The sequence below is a fragment of the Cervus elaphus genome, chromosome 29 (assembly GCF_910594005.1).
Source record: "Cervus elaphus chromosome 29, mCerEla1.1, whole genome shotgun sequence".
In the NCBI taxonomy this organism is placed as follows: domain Eukaryota; kingdom Metazoa; phylum Chordata; class Mammalia; order Artiodactyla; family Cervidae; genus Cervus; species Cervus elaphus.
In genome coordinates this window covers 40,284,457-40,299,991 of record NC_057843.1, presented here as the reverse complement: position 1 = coordinate 40,299,991, position 15,535 = coordinate 40,284,457, and the positions used below count along the sequence as shown (strand labels likewise).

The 15,535-nt window shown below is 45.2% G+C and overlaps 1 protein-coding gene across 1 annotated transcript; it reads left to right on the top strand.

Annotated features, from left to right (window-relative positions):
• Window positions 1-1,423: 1,423 nt before the first annotated feature.
• Window positions 1,424-15,008, top strand: KCNV2 (potassium voltage-gated channel modifier subfamily V member 2). The gene is made up of 2 exons (XM_043890560.1): window positions 1,424-2,836; window positions 14,727-15,008. The coding sequence occupies exons 1-2, from the start codon at window positions 1,424-1,426 to the stop codon at window positions 15,006-15,008; spliced, it is 1,695 nt and encodes a 564-aa protein (XP_043746495.1).
• Window positions 15,009-15,535: the final 527 nt, after the last annotated feature.

Genomic DNA, 15,535 nt, shown 5'->3' with positions numbered 1-15,535 from the left:
AATGCATTTGGGGGGAAAAAGTGTGATCATGTGACTGGATGGGAAGGAGATCATTTGAGATCTTCCATAAAGAGTCTCTTGATGAACGTGAAAGAGGAGAGTGAAAAAGTTGGCTTAAACCTCAACATTCAGAAAACTAAGATCATGGCATCCGGTCCCATCACTTCATGGCAAATAGATGGGGAAAGAGTGGAAACAGTGGCTGACTTTATTTTTGGGGCTCCAAAATCACTGCAGATGGTGATTGCAGCCATGAAATTAAAAGACACTTACTCCTTGGAAGGAAAGTTATGACTAATCTAGACAGCATATTGAAAAGCAGAGACATTACTTTGTCAACAAAAGTCCATCTAGTCAAGGCTATGGTTTTTTTAGTAGTCATGTATGGATGTGAGAGTTGGACTATAAAGAAAGCTGAGCACCAAAGAATTGATGCTTTTGAACTGTGGTGTTGGCGAAGACTCTTGAGAGTCCCTTGGACTGCAAGGAGATCCAACCAGTCCATCCTAAAGGAGATCAGTCCAGGGTGTTCATTGGAAGGACTGACGTTGAAGCTGAAACTCCAATATTTTGGCCACCTGATGTGAAGAGCTGACTCATTTGAAAAGACCCTGATGCTGGGAAAGATTGAGGGCAGGAGGAGAAGGGGATGACAGAGGATGAGATGGTTGGATGGCATCACTGACTCGATGGATATGGGTTTGGGTAAACTCGGGGAGTTGGTGTTGGACAGGGAGGCCTGATGTGCTGCAGTTCATCGGGTCACAAAGAGTCAGACACGACTGAGCGACTGAACTGTACTGATGATCTAAACAAAAGGTAAATGCTGAGAGGAAAAGTAACTTATCAGGAAGTCCACTTTTTAAGCATTCTGTTGTCATTTCTGTCCCTGTTCATGGTGGGTTTACCTAGGACAGAGGCTACAACTTCAACAGTTAAGTGTCAAGACACAGGCATCTACATTCTATAGCAAATTCAGTTGATGCCATCTCATCACACAGACACTGCTCGCTTCCTAAGGGCAGGGTTGGCAGACACTTTTATTAGCAATCATCTCTGCCACCTTCTGATTATCTACAGATTTAAGGCCACATAATCATCCCCTGCGTCACAGAGAGGAGGGAGGTGGGGTGGAAACTAAGAGTCTCTAAATCCCTCCTAACACTTGCTTCTTCCCTACCAGCAAGATTAGAGCAGTCAACAGCTGTGGGCATATGCGCTCAGAACAGACAGGCTGGGCTGGGCTGTCCAGAGCCTGAGGAAGGCCAGTTCTCAGGGCCATGCTGGGGACCCCAGGTCTGCTGGTCCAGGCGTGCCTCTCTGAGACAGTACAGGGCACGTGGCCAACTCCTAGGGGCAGTGAGCAGGCTAGGGACCCGACCACGGCCAGGAGGGCAAAGCCAGGGCTCCCATTCCTCCAGCTATGCTGAAACAGACAGAGAGGAGGCGGTCCTGGGGCTATAGGTCCTGGACTACGACAGAGGGTGAAGACGCGGCCCAGGAGGCGGGCGGTCAACACCACCGCAGGAGCATCTGCTCCGTGGGGGGCCGCTCGGGTTCCCAGGCCAGCATCCCACCATGGACCGAGGGCAACTATAACTACTACATCGAGGAGGATGAGGATGGGGAAGAGGAGGAGCAGTGGAAGGACGAGCCGGCCGAGGAGGAGGACCGCCAGCCAGGGGAGGCCACCACCACTGAGCAAGCAGAAGGCGGCGGCGCCGACACTCCACTCGTGTCCACCACGCTGAACGTGAACGTGGGCGGCCACAGCTACCACCTGGACTACACGGAGCTGGCCTGCTACCCCAAGACGCGCCTGGGCCGCCTGGCCACGTCCACCAGCCGCAGCCGCCAGCTGGGCTTATGCGACGATTACGAGGTGCAAACGGACGAATACTTCTTCGACCGCGACCCCGAGGTCTTCCAGCTCATCTACAACTTCTACGCGTCCGGGGTTCTGCTGGTGCGCGACGAGCTGTGCCCGCGGGGCTTCCTGGAGGAGCTGGGCTACTGGGGCGTGCGTCTCAAGTACACGCCGCGCTGCTGCCGCATCTGCTTCGAGGAGCGGCGCGACGACCTGAGCGAGCAACTCAAGATCCAGCGCGAGCTGCGCGCCCAGGCGCAGGCCGAGGAGGCGGAGGAGCTCTTTGAGGACATGCGCTTCTACGGGGCGCAGCGGCGCCGCCTCTGGAACCTCATGGAGAAGCCCTTCTCATCGGTGGCCGCCAAGGCCATTGGGGTGGCCTCCAGCCTCTTCGTGCTCATCTCCGTCGTGGCGCTGGCACTCAACACGGTGGAAGAGATGCAGCAGCAGCCGGAGCGCGGCGAGGGGGGCGGCAACCCGCGGCCCTTTCTGGAGCACGTGGAGATGCTGTGCATGGCCTTCTTCACGCTCGAGTTCCTGCTGCGCCTGGCCTCCACGCCCGACCTGCGGCGCTTTGCGCGAAGCGCCCTCAACCTGGTGGATCTGGTGGCCATCCTGCCGCTCTACCTGCAGCTGCTGCTCGAGTGCTTCACCAGCGAGGACCAGCTGCACGGCAGGGGCTCGCCGCGGGAGCACGACCTGGAGACGATGGGCCGCGTGGGCAAGGTGGGCCAGGTACTGCGCGTCATGCGCCTCCTTCGCATCTTCCGCATCCTCAAGCTGGCGCGCCACTCCACAGGTCTGCGCGCCTTTGGCTTCACGCTGCGCCAGTGCTACCAGCAGGTGGGCTGCCTGATGCTCTTCATCACCATGGGCATCCTCACCTTCGCCGCCGCCGTCTACTCCGTGGAGCACGACGTGCAGGGCACTAACTTCACCAGCATCCCCCACGCCTGGTGGTGGGCCGCGGTGAGTACCACAGCCCGTGAGCTTTCCCTCCCGCTTCCCCAACTTGGCAGAAGCTGCTGCTCTCCTTCCTGGGGGATGCCGCCCTCCTTGCTTTGTTCCATCAACTTTCCCCTGACTTGTTTAATGGCCATTGCTTTCTCGTTCTCACTGTCCTCAACCAGAAAATACAAAGCAACAGCAGCAAAATAGGTTGGGTGTTAAAAGGTTCGAAAGACAGTCCAGTAAGAAAGAGGAAGTCCAAGAAGCTTGACGTGGTCCTCACGTGGTCCTAGGAATCGCCGAAGCTAGATTTAGTTTTAATACCCCTGACAGGCTGATTTTAAGGAACAGTGATTGTTCACTGATGAAGCCTGAGGAACTTCATCATCATCACTGGTGTTATCTGTCACTTATTGAATACCTATTGTCCTGAGTGGTATATAATGCTTAACTTATTTCAGCATCACAACCATATGAAGTGGCTAGGATCACTATTTTTTAAAAGGAAAAATTTCCTTCAAGTGTTGAAGGAAACTTGATGTCTGCAGAGGAGGCAACAAGACTTGGCTGAAAAGTGTCAACCCTCCCTGAAATTTCACTGGTTCTAGCTAAATCTGAGCATCTAACACTGAAACTTGCTCTGGTATCACAAAAATTATTTCTGGACGTGGCATTATTGCCCCATTTTACAGCTAGAGGAATTGAGGTGCAGAGAAATTGAGTGTAGACACACAGATAAATGTAGCAAAGTAAGGATTGAAACGCAAGCCTGCCCAATTGCAAAACCCATGCCCTTTCCACTCCCCAGCACTGCCCTTCTCAAGCTTGAGTTTTTCAGCATTCTTTGCTTAATTTGAAGTTAGTGCATGAGTTATTTTTGTCATTATTTTCTTTGGTGATTGCCTTTTCTTTGTTGATTGCCTTTTATAATAATTTATGCCATTTACTCAAACATCTGTTTCTCATGTGCTAGACTAAATCCTTGGGAAAATCCCTGAATTCCTGGAAATGTTGATTGGGTCTTAAGTCAATGAATAAATTGACATGTGTGCATAGGAAGGGACTTTCTTGGTGGCTCAGCGGTAAATAATCCACCTATAATGTAGGGATCGTAGGAGATGCAGGTTCCATTCCTGGGTCGGGAAGATCTCCTAGAGAAGGACATGGCAACACACTCCGGTATTCTTGCCTGGAGAATTCAATGGACAGAGGAACCTGGTGGGCTATAGTTCACAGGGTCACAGAGAGTGGGACACGACTAAAGTGATTTACCATACAAACACATGCCACATGCACACGTAGGAAGGAACTAGGCGTATGCTTTCCTTATTTTTTAATTAGCTTGTTTGTAATGCCTTTAAAGACATTAAGCAAATATAACCAGTTTTTGCTGTGTTAGAAAATAGATACTTTTGACATTAATACTGGAGATGTTATAACCCACAGTCTGGTGTAAAGTTCTGATGGGAACCTATTCAGGGCTCCTACTAATAGTATAGCATAGTAGGATGGAAAATTTAGGTTTAGGTTCCAGTGACAGATCTTCTAATAATTAACTGTGACCTTACCTAATGTGTGACCCTTTCATTAACTGTGAAAGCTCGTCCCCTTTCTCCCTGGCCTCAGTTTTCTCATCTCCAAGAGGAAGGGGTGTAGAGCTCTACAATTCAATGAGTCTCACTTCCCTGGAAAGCAGTATACTCACGTGTACAACAAGATTTGTGAGCTTTCCTTGGTGACAGAATGATGTTTGGCTCTTCCAAATAAGCATTTGAGCCAAATGCTGCTCCTCTGATCATATTCCAAATGATGAAAGGTCATCCCCATAGTAGATAACCATGTGTACTGATGAAACGAATGGAGCATGATTTATCCAATTTATTGGATTAAAAAATTTATTTTTTTATTTATAAAAAATTGTTTATAAATTTTGGCCAATGCATTGGCCAAACACATGCATTGGCAAACAACATTGATGTTAGAGATGAGTGAAGCAAGGAGGAAAAAGAAAATCCACAGGCTGATGGCATAAAGCCAAGTTGTAGAAAGTCAAGTTTTCATTCAGCCAAATATCTTAGAAGGCTAGCATATGTAAACTGGACCTAGTGGGCTCTTTGATATTGTATTTTTAATGCATAATTTTTAATCTTTTGTATATTAATATAAAATTTATGATGAGAATTCTGTTGCTAATGAGTTTTTCTCTTTAAAAAATTTCCTGAAGTGAATGCCTAATAATCTCCTTTAATGTCTTGATTTGTTTGATGTCTAATACTTAAAATTTTTCAACTTATCCCCCTTTTTATATTAACTAAAATCATTTCAAAGTTGGTATTTTCTATAGATTTGACAGTAAAAATTGAATTATCACTCAGTTTCTATCTATAACAAAGTTTACCAATTATTACTTTTACCAGTGTGATTTTTCTTTTGATATCTCTATAAGGCATGGTTTTCATAGGCCAGAATTTGCTCATGTCAACCTACCATTAACCAACCTTAACCTTTACCAATGGTATTCATCCATTTTGTTCTCTAAGAATTAGTTATACTAGTAAAAATCATTATGAATTAGAGAAAAGACTGATTTGCCTGTATTTGTTTCTGAACTAACCTATGAAAACAATGGGAGCAACTCTCCTTGAAGATTTGAGGACTGCTCTATTCCTCAGGACCAACATATTATTAACCCATTTCATCTATATATTTCTGATGACATTGTATATTGTATACTAAGGGCCCATATTTGCAATAAAGCAAAAAGAAAAGAAGATGCAAAGTAAAAAGATGCATAAGATTAGGATCTTCATGTAACCCCCCAAAACCCATTTTCATTCACTGAGCAAGATTTTTTTCTGAGCACATAGTTTGCCAAGGAGTATTCTAAACTCTAGGGATACTGAGTGATTGGCGGTGGAGGGCGGGCGGTGGGGGGGCGGGGGGAGTGAAATTCTTTCCCTCATGGAGTTTGCATCCTAATGGCGAGAGATAATAAATCATTTCAGATGTTAGCGTGTTTTTATAGGATAGAGAGTGATCTGGGTGGCATAATCTACCTTTGATATAATAGTGGAATAGTCAGAGAAGCCTTCCTGGAAAAGACGACATTTATTAAAGCTTGAGTGGTGGTCAAGCTGTGACTACTGAGCCCACAGGCCCTAGAATCAGCAAGGTGCAGCTACCGAGCCTGAGTGCCGCAACTACTGAAGCCCATGAGCCTAGAGCCTGTGCTCTCCCACAAGAGAAGTCACCGCAGTGAGAAGCCCATGCACTGCAGCTAGAGAGTAGGCCCCCCGCTCTCTGCAATTAGAGAAAGCCCTCGCACAGCAACAAAGATCCAGCACAGCCAAAAATAAATAAATACATAAATATAGCAGTGTGTACATATATTTAAAAAAAAAAAAAAAGAGCTTGAATGGTGAGGAGAAGCTCATCTAAATAGGCATGACTGAGCAGACATGAGAATCTGAGAAGTAGAATCCTAATGTATGATTATGAGATCATACATCTCATAATTTAAAAAATTTTGAGCACACACGTGATAAATGTGTAGTTATTCATAAGTTATAAGCTACTTATTGCTGTAATAATGATTCATTACAAACCACTCCAAAATTCTGTGACTTAAAATGTCAAGCATCTTTTTGGCTCATGAGTTTGCAAGTCAGCAACTCGGGCTGGTTTCAACCACAAGGTTCTTGTCATTTGGACTGGTGTCAGCCACTCATGTCCCAGTCTGATGGTCAGCTGGCTGATATCTGGGATGAAGAGGCTGACTAGGTCTTTCCTCATCCAGGTGGCATGTATCCATGGCTGTGGCAAAGGGCAAGAGAGAGAGTGTGCAAGCCCAGTCATGCAGACTCTCATAAGCTTTTGTCCTTGTCACATGCTCAACACATTGGCCAAAGTAAGTCACGAGACCAAACTCAGGGTCAAAGGGCAGAGCAAATTAGCCCACTCACTATAGGAAAACACCACAAAGTTGTATGGCAAAGAACCTGGATACGGAAGACATAAAGAATAGAGTCTTGTAATATAATCAACCTACTGCATTAAGATATTACTTCTCAAATATATAGTTCAGAAAACATATACTCACACATTGAAAATATAAAGATGAGGTAAAGAAAAATAGTATTGATATTTCCTTGCCCCACTGCAGTGCTATAATCTTTGTGGTATATTCACCCATATTAGGAACGGGTTCTCTAATCCCTCCTTCCATGTGTTTTTAGAGCTCTCAGACAACCCAGCATCTGACTTGTTTTTAATAATCTCCTCTGTCTCTATGCCAAGGATCCTGCAACCTTTCTCAGTAATTCAACCCAGGGTTTTTAAGAGAAGCAGGGCAATTTTCATTATTGTGAATTCTCCTACAGCTGGAGAACAAATCCCTCATGGACACTCATGTCTGGAGATGCTCATGCATTAGAAGAGAGACCCTGCTCATCTGTCACATGTAGGTTATTTGTAAGCATAATGTAATAGGAAACATATGTAGAGTACTAGCCCGTACGCTATCCACAGTAAATAGAAGCTACCATATCTGACTAGTTGATAGTCTTTATCACATGGAAACAATAATCTCTGCTTCCAGATTCATTCAGGGGAAAATAAAACAGAACTGATTCCTTCTCTCCTGGGGAAAAGAGAGAGCCTATAGGATGCACAAGAGGGTCAGTTGTTCGATCTTGGGAGAGCTTCTGAGCATGCAGATAAACAGGCCCAGGCCCGGAGGAGCTCCAGCCCTGTTGAGGCTCCCTGGGTTGCCTGGGTGTGGGGAATGCATGGCACAGCTTAACAAGCACAGTTAGCTCTATGATCAAGCTGTAAGCATCGGCCTTCGTTGTGGCTGTGTTTTTGAGGAGAAAAGGAACAACAGGACGGTTGAACAGACCGTTTCCTTTTGAGCTTGGCAGAGCAAGTTAAAGCTGTAGAAACCAGATAGGAAATTATATCATGAACTCATGTCTTTAAAAACTAACAAAAACTCTTAAAAAAGAAAATTTATCTCTGACTGAGGCGTCACATAATTGTGGCCCACAGACTTTGTTCTTGTTTCTGTTTTCCTCAAGTCTGTTATCATTTCCTTGCAAATAGGTGGCTCTTACAGGATCACTGAGATTCATTTTATTTTTATCACTTGCTGGCTTGGAGAAGGCCCATTTGAAAGGTGAATCAGGAAAATAGAAAACAAAACCAGGGTATTGTAAACAGAGGGCATTTGATACAGGGAGATTGAGACATAGGCTGGAAGAGCAAAAAGGGGAAAGTGAGATAACCTAAAGATTGGCAAGTATAGGAAACAGTGTTGGCCCCAGAATTAGGGGAGCAAATAGGAGAAGGTAGAGTTACTGGAACCTAGGAGTACAGAGAAGGAGCCGCTATGGCTGTGGCTGATGACAGGACACCCAAGACGGCACCACGAGGCTGGTGCTGGGTGTGCTGAAAGATGCCTGAGCTGTGGCTCTCTGTCACTGGTGAAGGATGATGACAGAAACTGGATGCAGCAAGGGAGACCCTCACTTCCTCACTCCATCTTCTAGCCTCCCAACAGTGTCTCTCACTGGCAGAACCTCACCACAAGACAGCAGGCAAGGGAACCTGGAAAATGTGATTTGCATCCTTCCAGTTGCTGAATTACAGAAAAGTGCACAGAAGGGAATGGGGCTTGGGGCCCAGAAATAAGGAGTAAAGGTTTGGCACAGAAGGCATTAAAAGTTCTCCTGGCTCCTTCAGAAATAGCACAGGAGCCATCAACTGGGCAAAGGTTCTTAGGCACTTCTGTGATTTTTGGTCTGGTGGACTCCTGATTTTGAGGTGGTCCCCTTTTAGCTCTGTAAGCTCTCCCTGTTGGCCAATATAACTTGAGCGGTACATGATAGAATTGTAGAGGACAGGGAGAAGAGTGCCAAGCAAGCTGAGAATGTGAAGGTATCATCATTCTTGTGTGCCTTTCCAGGGACAGAGTCCAAACTAGCCTTAACTTCTGGACAGCCTCCCCCTCATGGTACAATTCATGTGCCTCTCAGAACTTTCATACACACAGCAGACTGGCTGTGCTTCTCAAGGAGATTACCCATGACCTCATTCTAACAGGGCATCCACTGGTCAAAACATTTTTTGAATTCCATCGAGGAATTGTTCCACTGAGCACGTGTCACATCTGCAACATGTCCACTTACTTCTTCAGGGGTCCACTACTTCAAAGGGGTTAAATCTTTCCCTTAATGAGGCTGGATTTAATGTTTTTAAATAGTCAAGACCCTTGAGTTTAAGACCAGCCCTAAGGTTAATTCTCAAGGTGGATAAGAACACCTGTTTCAAGGTCATACCACTGAATTCTCTGTATAGATTATAATCCCAAGAAGGAATTCCTAAAATATTTGTAGTAGCCACAGCCGCATGGGTAGGCTAAGTATAGTCTTTGAAGCTAAATTCATTAAAAGACAACATGAAGTATGCAATAATCTGAGCTGGAAGATGTTAGTCTTTAGTACCTCAAATTCTTTGGGAATTAAGAAGAATTAATTCTTTGGGAAATCAGTTTTATTCCTTGAAACCATTATTCCTGGCTGTAGGGATCACTAGGTGCCAAGACATAATCTTGGAGTAGGAAACAGCAATCCACTCCAGTAATCTTGCCTGGAAAATTCCATAGACAGAGGAGCCTGGTGGGCTATAGTCCATGGGGTCACAAAGAGTCAGCCATGACTGAGCAACTGAGTACAAGATGTAATTTATGATGAGGTCACTATGAAGGAACTAACCATTCCTTGCTGAAGGAGAAATTCAAGTATAGTTATTCTAAAGTTTCAGAGACAAATCAGATGCTTGTCCTCCTTGTAACATTGAGCGGGTCAGGATTTGTAGGGAAAGGCTACATTCTGGCTTTGGGAACCCAAGAGCTAGGAAAAATATGTAAGTTTTCAAAAAATGGTAGAGTGGCTGAGCCAGCCAATTTTTTCAGGATATTAAGATGGATGGTGGAAATTTCAATCACATGTCCAAACCCAAGTCCTGCTAACGTGAGAACTCGCTCTGTGAGGTCACTGGAGTCATTCTGGGACCTTCCATTTTTAATGCTCTCTCAGGGAGAAATGGCTTGGCCTGTGGAATGTGGAGAAGAAGTTTCCATAAGCCAAGGAATCCTGGGTTCCTCTGGAGCCAAGAAGCAAGAACCAGATCACCAGTTAAGCCAGATTATCCCCCAAACAGGCAGTGCATAAATTAGCTCTGCATTTTGAACGAACTCTTCAGAATCAGTCATACAGTCTCCTAGCAGAAGAGATCTCTTGTCTAAAAATAGAGATCCAAGACATACAAAAATATTTAGACCATATTATGCACATCAAATATTGAATCTTTCTTCAGCCAATTCTCTTTGCTTCTGACTTTTCACTCAAAGTTCAGCCAAGAAAAATTTAAAAAGAAAGAAGTTGGAGTTGGGAGAGAATCAAAGCCAGTGTGGGGACTGAGCAAAGGTTTAAATTAGGCACTTTGTTATTTTCCTTTCTGTGTGTCCTCATGTTTCCAACCCATTCCCTCCCAGTCCTGGATCCTTGAGGGGCTGGTTTAGACCAAAGCCTCTGCTTTGGCCTTTCATGGGTGCTTCCTGATCTGAACTACCCCTTCCTATCACTCACCCTTTTATCCAGACTCTAGCTAAGTGGACCGACTAAACACTCACAAAGAGGTGTGAGCAATGGGGTTAGTGACATATGGAAGTTGTTCACACACCGGGATAGAGAGCAGATGCAGTTTCTTTCTTTTTTTTTTTTTTACTTTTTATTTTATATTGGCTTGTAACAATGTTGTGAGAGTTTCAGGTGGACAGCAGAAGGCCTCAGCCACAGGTATACATGTATCCATTCTCCCCTCCCCTTCAGCCTGCCACATATACATGTATCCATTCTCCCCGTCCCCTCCAGGCTGCTACATATACATGTATCCATTCTCCCCTCCCCTTCAGGCTGCCACATATACATGTATCCATTCTCCCCCGCCCCCTCCAGGCTGCCACATATACATGTATCCATTCTCCCCTCCACTCCAGGCCGCCACATGTATACATGTATCCATTCTCCCGTCCCCTCCAGGCCGCCACATATACATGTATCCATTCTCCCCTCCCCTCCAGGCCGCCACATATACATGTATCCATTCTCCCCTCCACTCCAGGCCGCCACATATACATGTATCCATTCTCCCCTCCCCTCCAGGCTGCCACATATACATATATCCATTCTCCCGGCCCCTCCAGGCCGCCACATAACATGGAGCAGAGTGCCATGTGCTGTACTATAGGTCCTTGCTGGTTATCCACTTTAAGTATAGCAGTGTGTACATATCCATCCCAAACTCCCTAACTATTCCGGTTCTTTTACTTTCTGCGTGGCCAATGACAAGAAATACACACACATACACACACAATGCAAACTGTTCTTTTCTTTTTTAAGATTAGCCCATGATCTTATGTTATCACTGTCTGTCATCACCCTTTAGTCCAGAAGGTAGGAAAAGGAGATTCTCCACCAGAGACATGGTGGCCCATCCAGTCTCCCCCAACAGCATTCATCATGAGTCTCTTCCCCAGTCTGTTGGACTAATGAGCACAACTAACATTATCCCTTATACACCAGCGCCAGACACTCCTTCAGGTGGCGCTAGTGGTAAAGAACTTGTCTGCCAGTGCAGGAGATGTAAGAGATGCGGGTTCAATCCCTGAGTGGGGAAGATCCCTTGGAGAAAGGAATGACAACCCACTCCAGTATTCTTGCCTGGAAAATTCCATGGACAGAGCAGCGTGGCTGGCTACAGTCCACGGGGTCACAAAGAGTCAGACACAACTGAAGCGACTTAGCAGCAGCAGCAGCAGCCACTCCTTTAATTCCCATAACAACCCTCAGAGGTATACACTATGATTCTCTCTCCACATTTCAAAAGTAGAAACAGGTAGAGAGAATTCAGGCCACTTACCCCAATCCCACAGCTGTGGCCTAGGGCCACAGCTGCTTCCTAACCTAGTCTACACCCTTCTGGCTCTCTCAGATGCAGGCTTGAATTTTTTCCACTGGGGGAGGAGCACCCCTCCCCCCCCCAGTACACATAGCCTCCGCAGGTCTCTCTCTGGAGATGGAGTCGTGAGAGGTGGTGTGTCACCTGTCCCAAGAGGAGTTGCAACCTCCCATTTTGATGGGCTGCATGAAGCTCTGGTTCTTATCAGGGACACCAGATTTGCCCAGCTGGCCCATTTGTCCATTTCATTCTAACTCATCAATCACACTTTAAGTTCAAACTGACCCTTACGTCATTAAAACAAAAATGTTTACATTTCTAAACTAGAGGCTGTCTCTGTACAGACCCACAGGGTGATCAGATCTGTACATTTATAACCAACCGTACGCTGGAAAATTGTGCAACAACACAAATCGATGAAGCCGACATTGCCCCCTGGAGTTGTGCAATGCACAGTCTTTTCAACTGTAATCAACAGCCCTGCCTAAAAGACGTCTAGTAATTCTGCCAAGAGTCTGGGGACTAACGGGAGTCTTAGTATATGAGGCATAAAAAACAGGCCCCAAGAGATTTTCATGGGCTTTCTCTGGCTACATTGACTGATAACTAGTCCCATGGGTATCTGCATTTTAAAACAGAAGCTTGTTAACCTAAATAAATCTCTAATTAGTGGAATTTAAAGCAGTGACAAGTGTGATGGGAAGGATTTCATGCAGGGTGAACATATTTGTGGTCGGTGATGTCTTACAAAAGTCCCTTCGCAGAATAACGAGTGTGTTTCTCCAGACATTGGCAATTAAAGCACCTTAAAGATAAAATATCTCATTCAAACTACCTAACAGCTCTGAGAAGTATGAGTTCAATTCAGTCGCTCAGTCAAGTCCAACTCTTTGCGACCCCATGAACCGCAGCACTCCAGGCCTCCCTGTCCATCACCAACTCCCAGAGTTCACCCAAACCGATGTCCATTGAGTTGATGATGCCATCCAACCATCTCATCCTCTGTCATCCCCTTCTCCTGCCCTCAATCTTTCCCAGTATCAGGGTCTTTTCAAATGAGTCAGTTCTTCACATCAGGTGGCCAAAGTATTGGAGTTTCAGCTTCAATATCAGTTCTTCCAATGAGTATTCAGGACTGATTTCCTATGGACTGGCTGGATCTCCTTGCAGTCCAAGGGACTCTCAAGAGTCTTCTCCAACACCACAATTCAAAAGCATCAATTCTTTGGCGCTTAGCTTTCTTTATAGTCCAACTCTCATATCCATACATGACTACTGGAAAAACCATAGCCTTGACTAGACGGACCTTGGTTGATGAAATAATGTCTTTTCTTTTTAATATGCTGTATGAGAAGTATGAGAGTTGCCCCTCTTTTAAGGATGAGAGGAGGACAAAAGAGGAGGCTGATTTTTAATGTCTTTTGTGTGCCTGATAGTGTGAAGCACTTTATAATCTTTTTTTCCCTGAACTTTAAACTTTTTATTTTGTATTAGGGTATAAGTTAAAGTGTTAGTCGCTCAGTCACGCCCAACTCTTTGCAACCCCATGGACTGTAGCCCGCCAGGCTCCTCTGTCCATGGCATTCTCCAGGCAAGAAAACTGGAGTGGGTAGCCATGCCCTTCTCCAGGGATCTTCCTGACCCAGAGACGGAACCTGGGTCTCCCACACTGAAGGCCGATTCTTTACCATCTGAGCTACCAGGGAAGCCCCTGTTGGGGTGCAGTCAATTAGCAATGTTGTGGTAGTTTCAGGTGAACGGTGAAGGGACTCAGCCATACATATACATATAATCATTTTCTTATGTAGCCTTCCTGAGAACCCTGAGAGTTAGTTATGATCCTCCTGTTTTATTTTTTTAGTGTATTTAATTGGAGTATAATTGCTTTCTAATCTTGTGTTGGTTTCTGTTGTACAACCACGTGAATCAGCCATAAGTTACATATATTCCCTCCCTCCTGAGTGTCCCTCACGCAGCCCCCCATCCCACCCTTCTAGGTCACCACAGAGCGCTGAGGAGAGTTCCCTGTGCTGCATAGTAGGTTTTCGTTAGTTATCCATCTTATACATAGTCATGTATATATGTCAATCCCAATTCCTCCCACCTCCTCCCTTCCCCCCTTGGTGTCCATATGTTTGTTCTCTATGTCTCTGTCTTTATTTCTGCTGTACCATTTTTCTAGATTCCACATATATGTGTTAATACATAATATTTGTTTTTCTTTCTGACTTACTTCAGTCTGTATAATAGGCTCTAGGTTCATCTACATCACTACAAATCACTCAATTTCATTCCTTTCTATGGTTGAGTACTATTCTGTTGCTTATCTGTACCATACCTTCTATCTTCCTGTTTTAGATGCAAGGACCAAGGCTTAGAAATTCTGAAAGTTTTGCCCAAGGTCACTCAGCTGGGAAGAGTCAGTGAGGACTTGAACCCAGGTCTGACTGGTTCTGAGCCCAAGCTCTTTCTAGTGCATGTATCATGTAGGCAAACCCAGGGACCCTGTTCTAAATTTGGCCCCAGATGAAGGGAGGCAGAGACCTACATTCATTGAGCCTATTCTACACCAGGAGCTTCATGCACATTCTCTTCTGTGCCCGTCACAACAACCCTTTAAAGTAGGCATTACCTCCTCTGTATGTAAGAAAGTTTTATAAGTGATGGTCAGGATTTAAACCCAAGCCTTTCAGCTCCAAAGCTTGTATTCTTTCCATGACTTAAGTCTTGCACGCAAAATTCCTGGTACCTTCGAAAACTGGCTCCACGGGGAGCTGTTATATGACCCACGTGCACCTTCAGGGAGATGGAAGGCACCTTCCTCCTAGTTATCTCTTTCCCTACTTCTCCCTCTCGATGCTAACAATTCCATTCTACTTTCCTTCCCTCACAGGTGAGCATCTCCACTGTGGGCTATGGAGACATGTACCCAGAGACCCACCTGGGCAGGCTTTTTGCCTTCCTCTGCATTGCTTTTGGAATCATCCTCAATGGAATGCCCATATCCATCCTCTATAACAAATTCTCTGATTACTACAGCAAGCTCAAGGCTTACGAGTACACGGCCATACGGAGGGAGAGGGGGAATGTGGAGTTCTTGCAAAGAGCCAGAAAGAAGATAACAGAGTGCTTGGCTGGAAGCAACTCACAGGCCACCCCAAGGCTAGATAATTAATATTTCTTAGTACGTGTGGCTGGTTGAAGCCATGAACTTCAAGGCTTCATTCCACTTTCTTTTTTTTTTTTTTGGTTTTTATTATAGGATTGACAGTGAAAGCGCATGTGAAACAGACACACACAAAAGGCATTCAGTTCACAAAGTTCTACCTCTAGAAATGTTCATTTTGGCCCAAACTCAGATTGCCTCCTGCTATTCTTTAGTGATGCTATATAAAAGTCTGACCTGCTCAATGACACTGATACTGAAAACTCCTCGAGAGGAGCAGCAGTTCCTTGTATTTCTCTTGTAGCTTCTTGTGGCTTTTCAGTAAATACTTTTGGACTTGAGCTGACTTGAATTTCCTGGTTGAAATAAAAAAACATTCCTAATTGTCTCGAGAGAGGGAGTGTTGCAGCAGGAACTCTCTGAGCTTTGGAGTTAGACCAACCTCAGTCAGAAGTCCAGGTCTCCCAGCTGTTCTATCTGTGACAAGTTACTTTTAACTGTCTGAGCCTCAGTTTCAACTTTAAATTATACTTTAA

Excerpts from the sequence above, each read along its gene's own strand:
- KCNV2 (XM_043890560.1), top strand. The coding sequence starts at position 1,424 with ATGCTGAAACAGACAGAGAGGAGGCGGTCCTGGGGCTATAGGTCCTGG. Across the intron at positions 2,837-14,726 it reads ACGCCTGGTGGTGGGCCGCG|GTGAGCATCTCCACTGTGGG; the intron begins GTGAGTACCACA and ends CTTCCCTCACAG.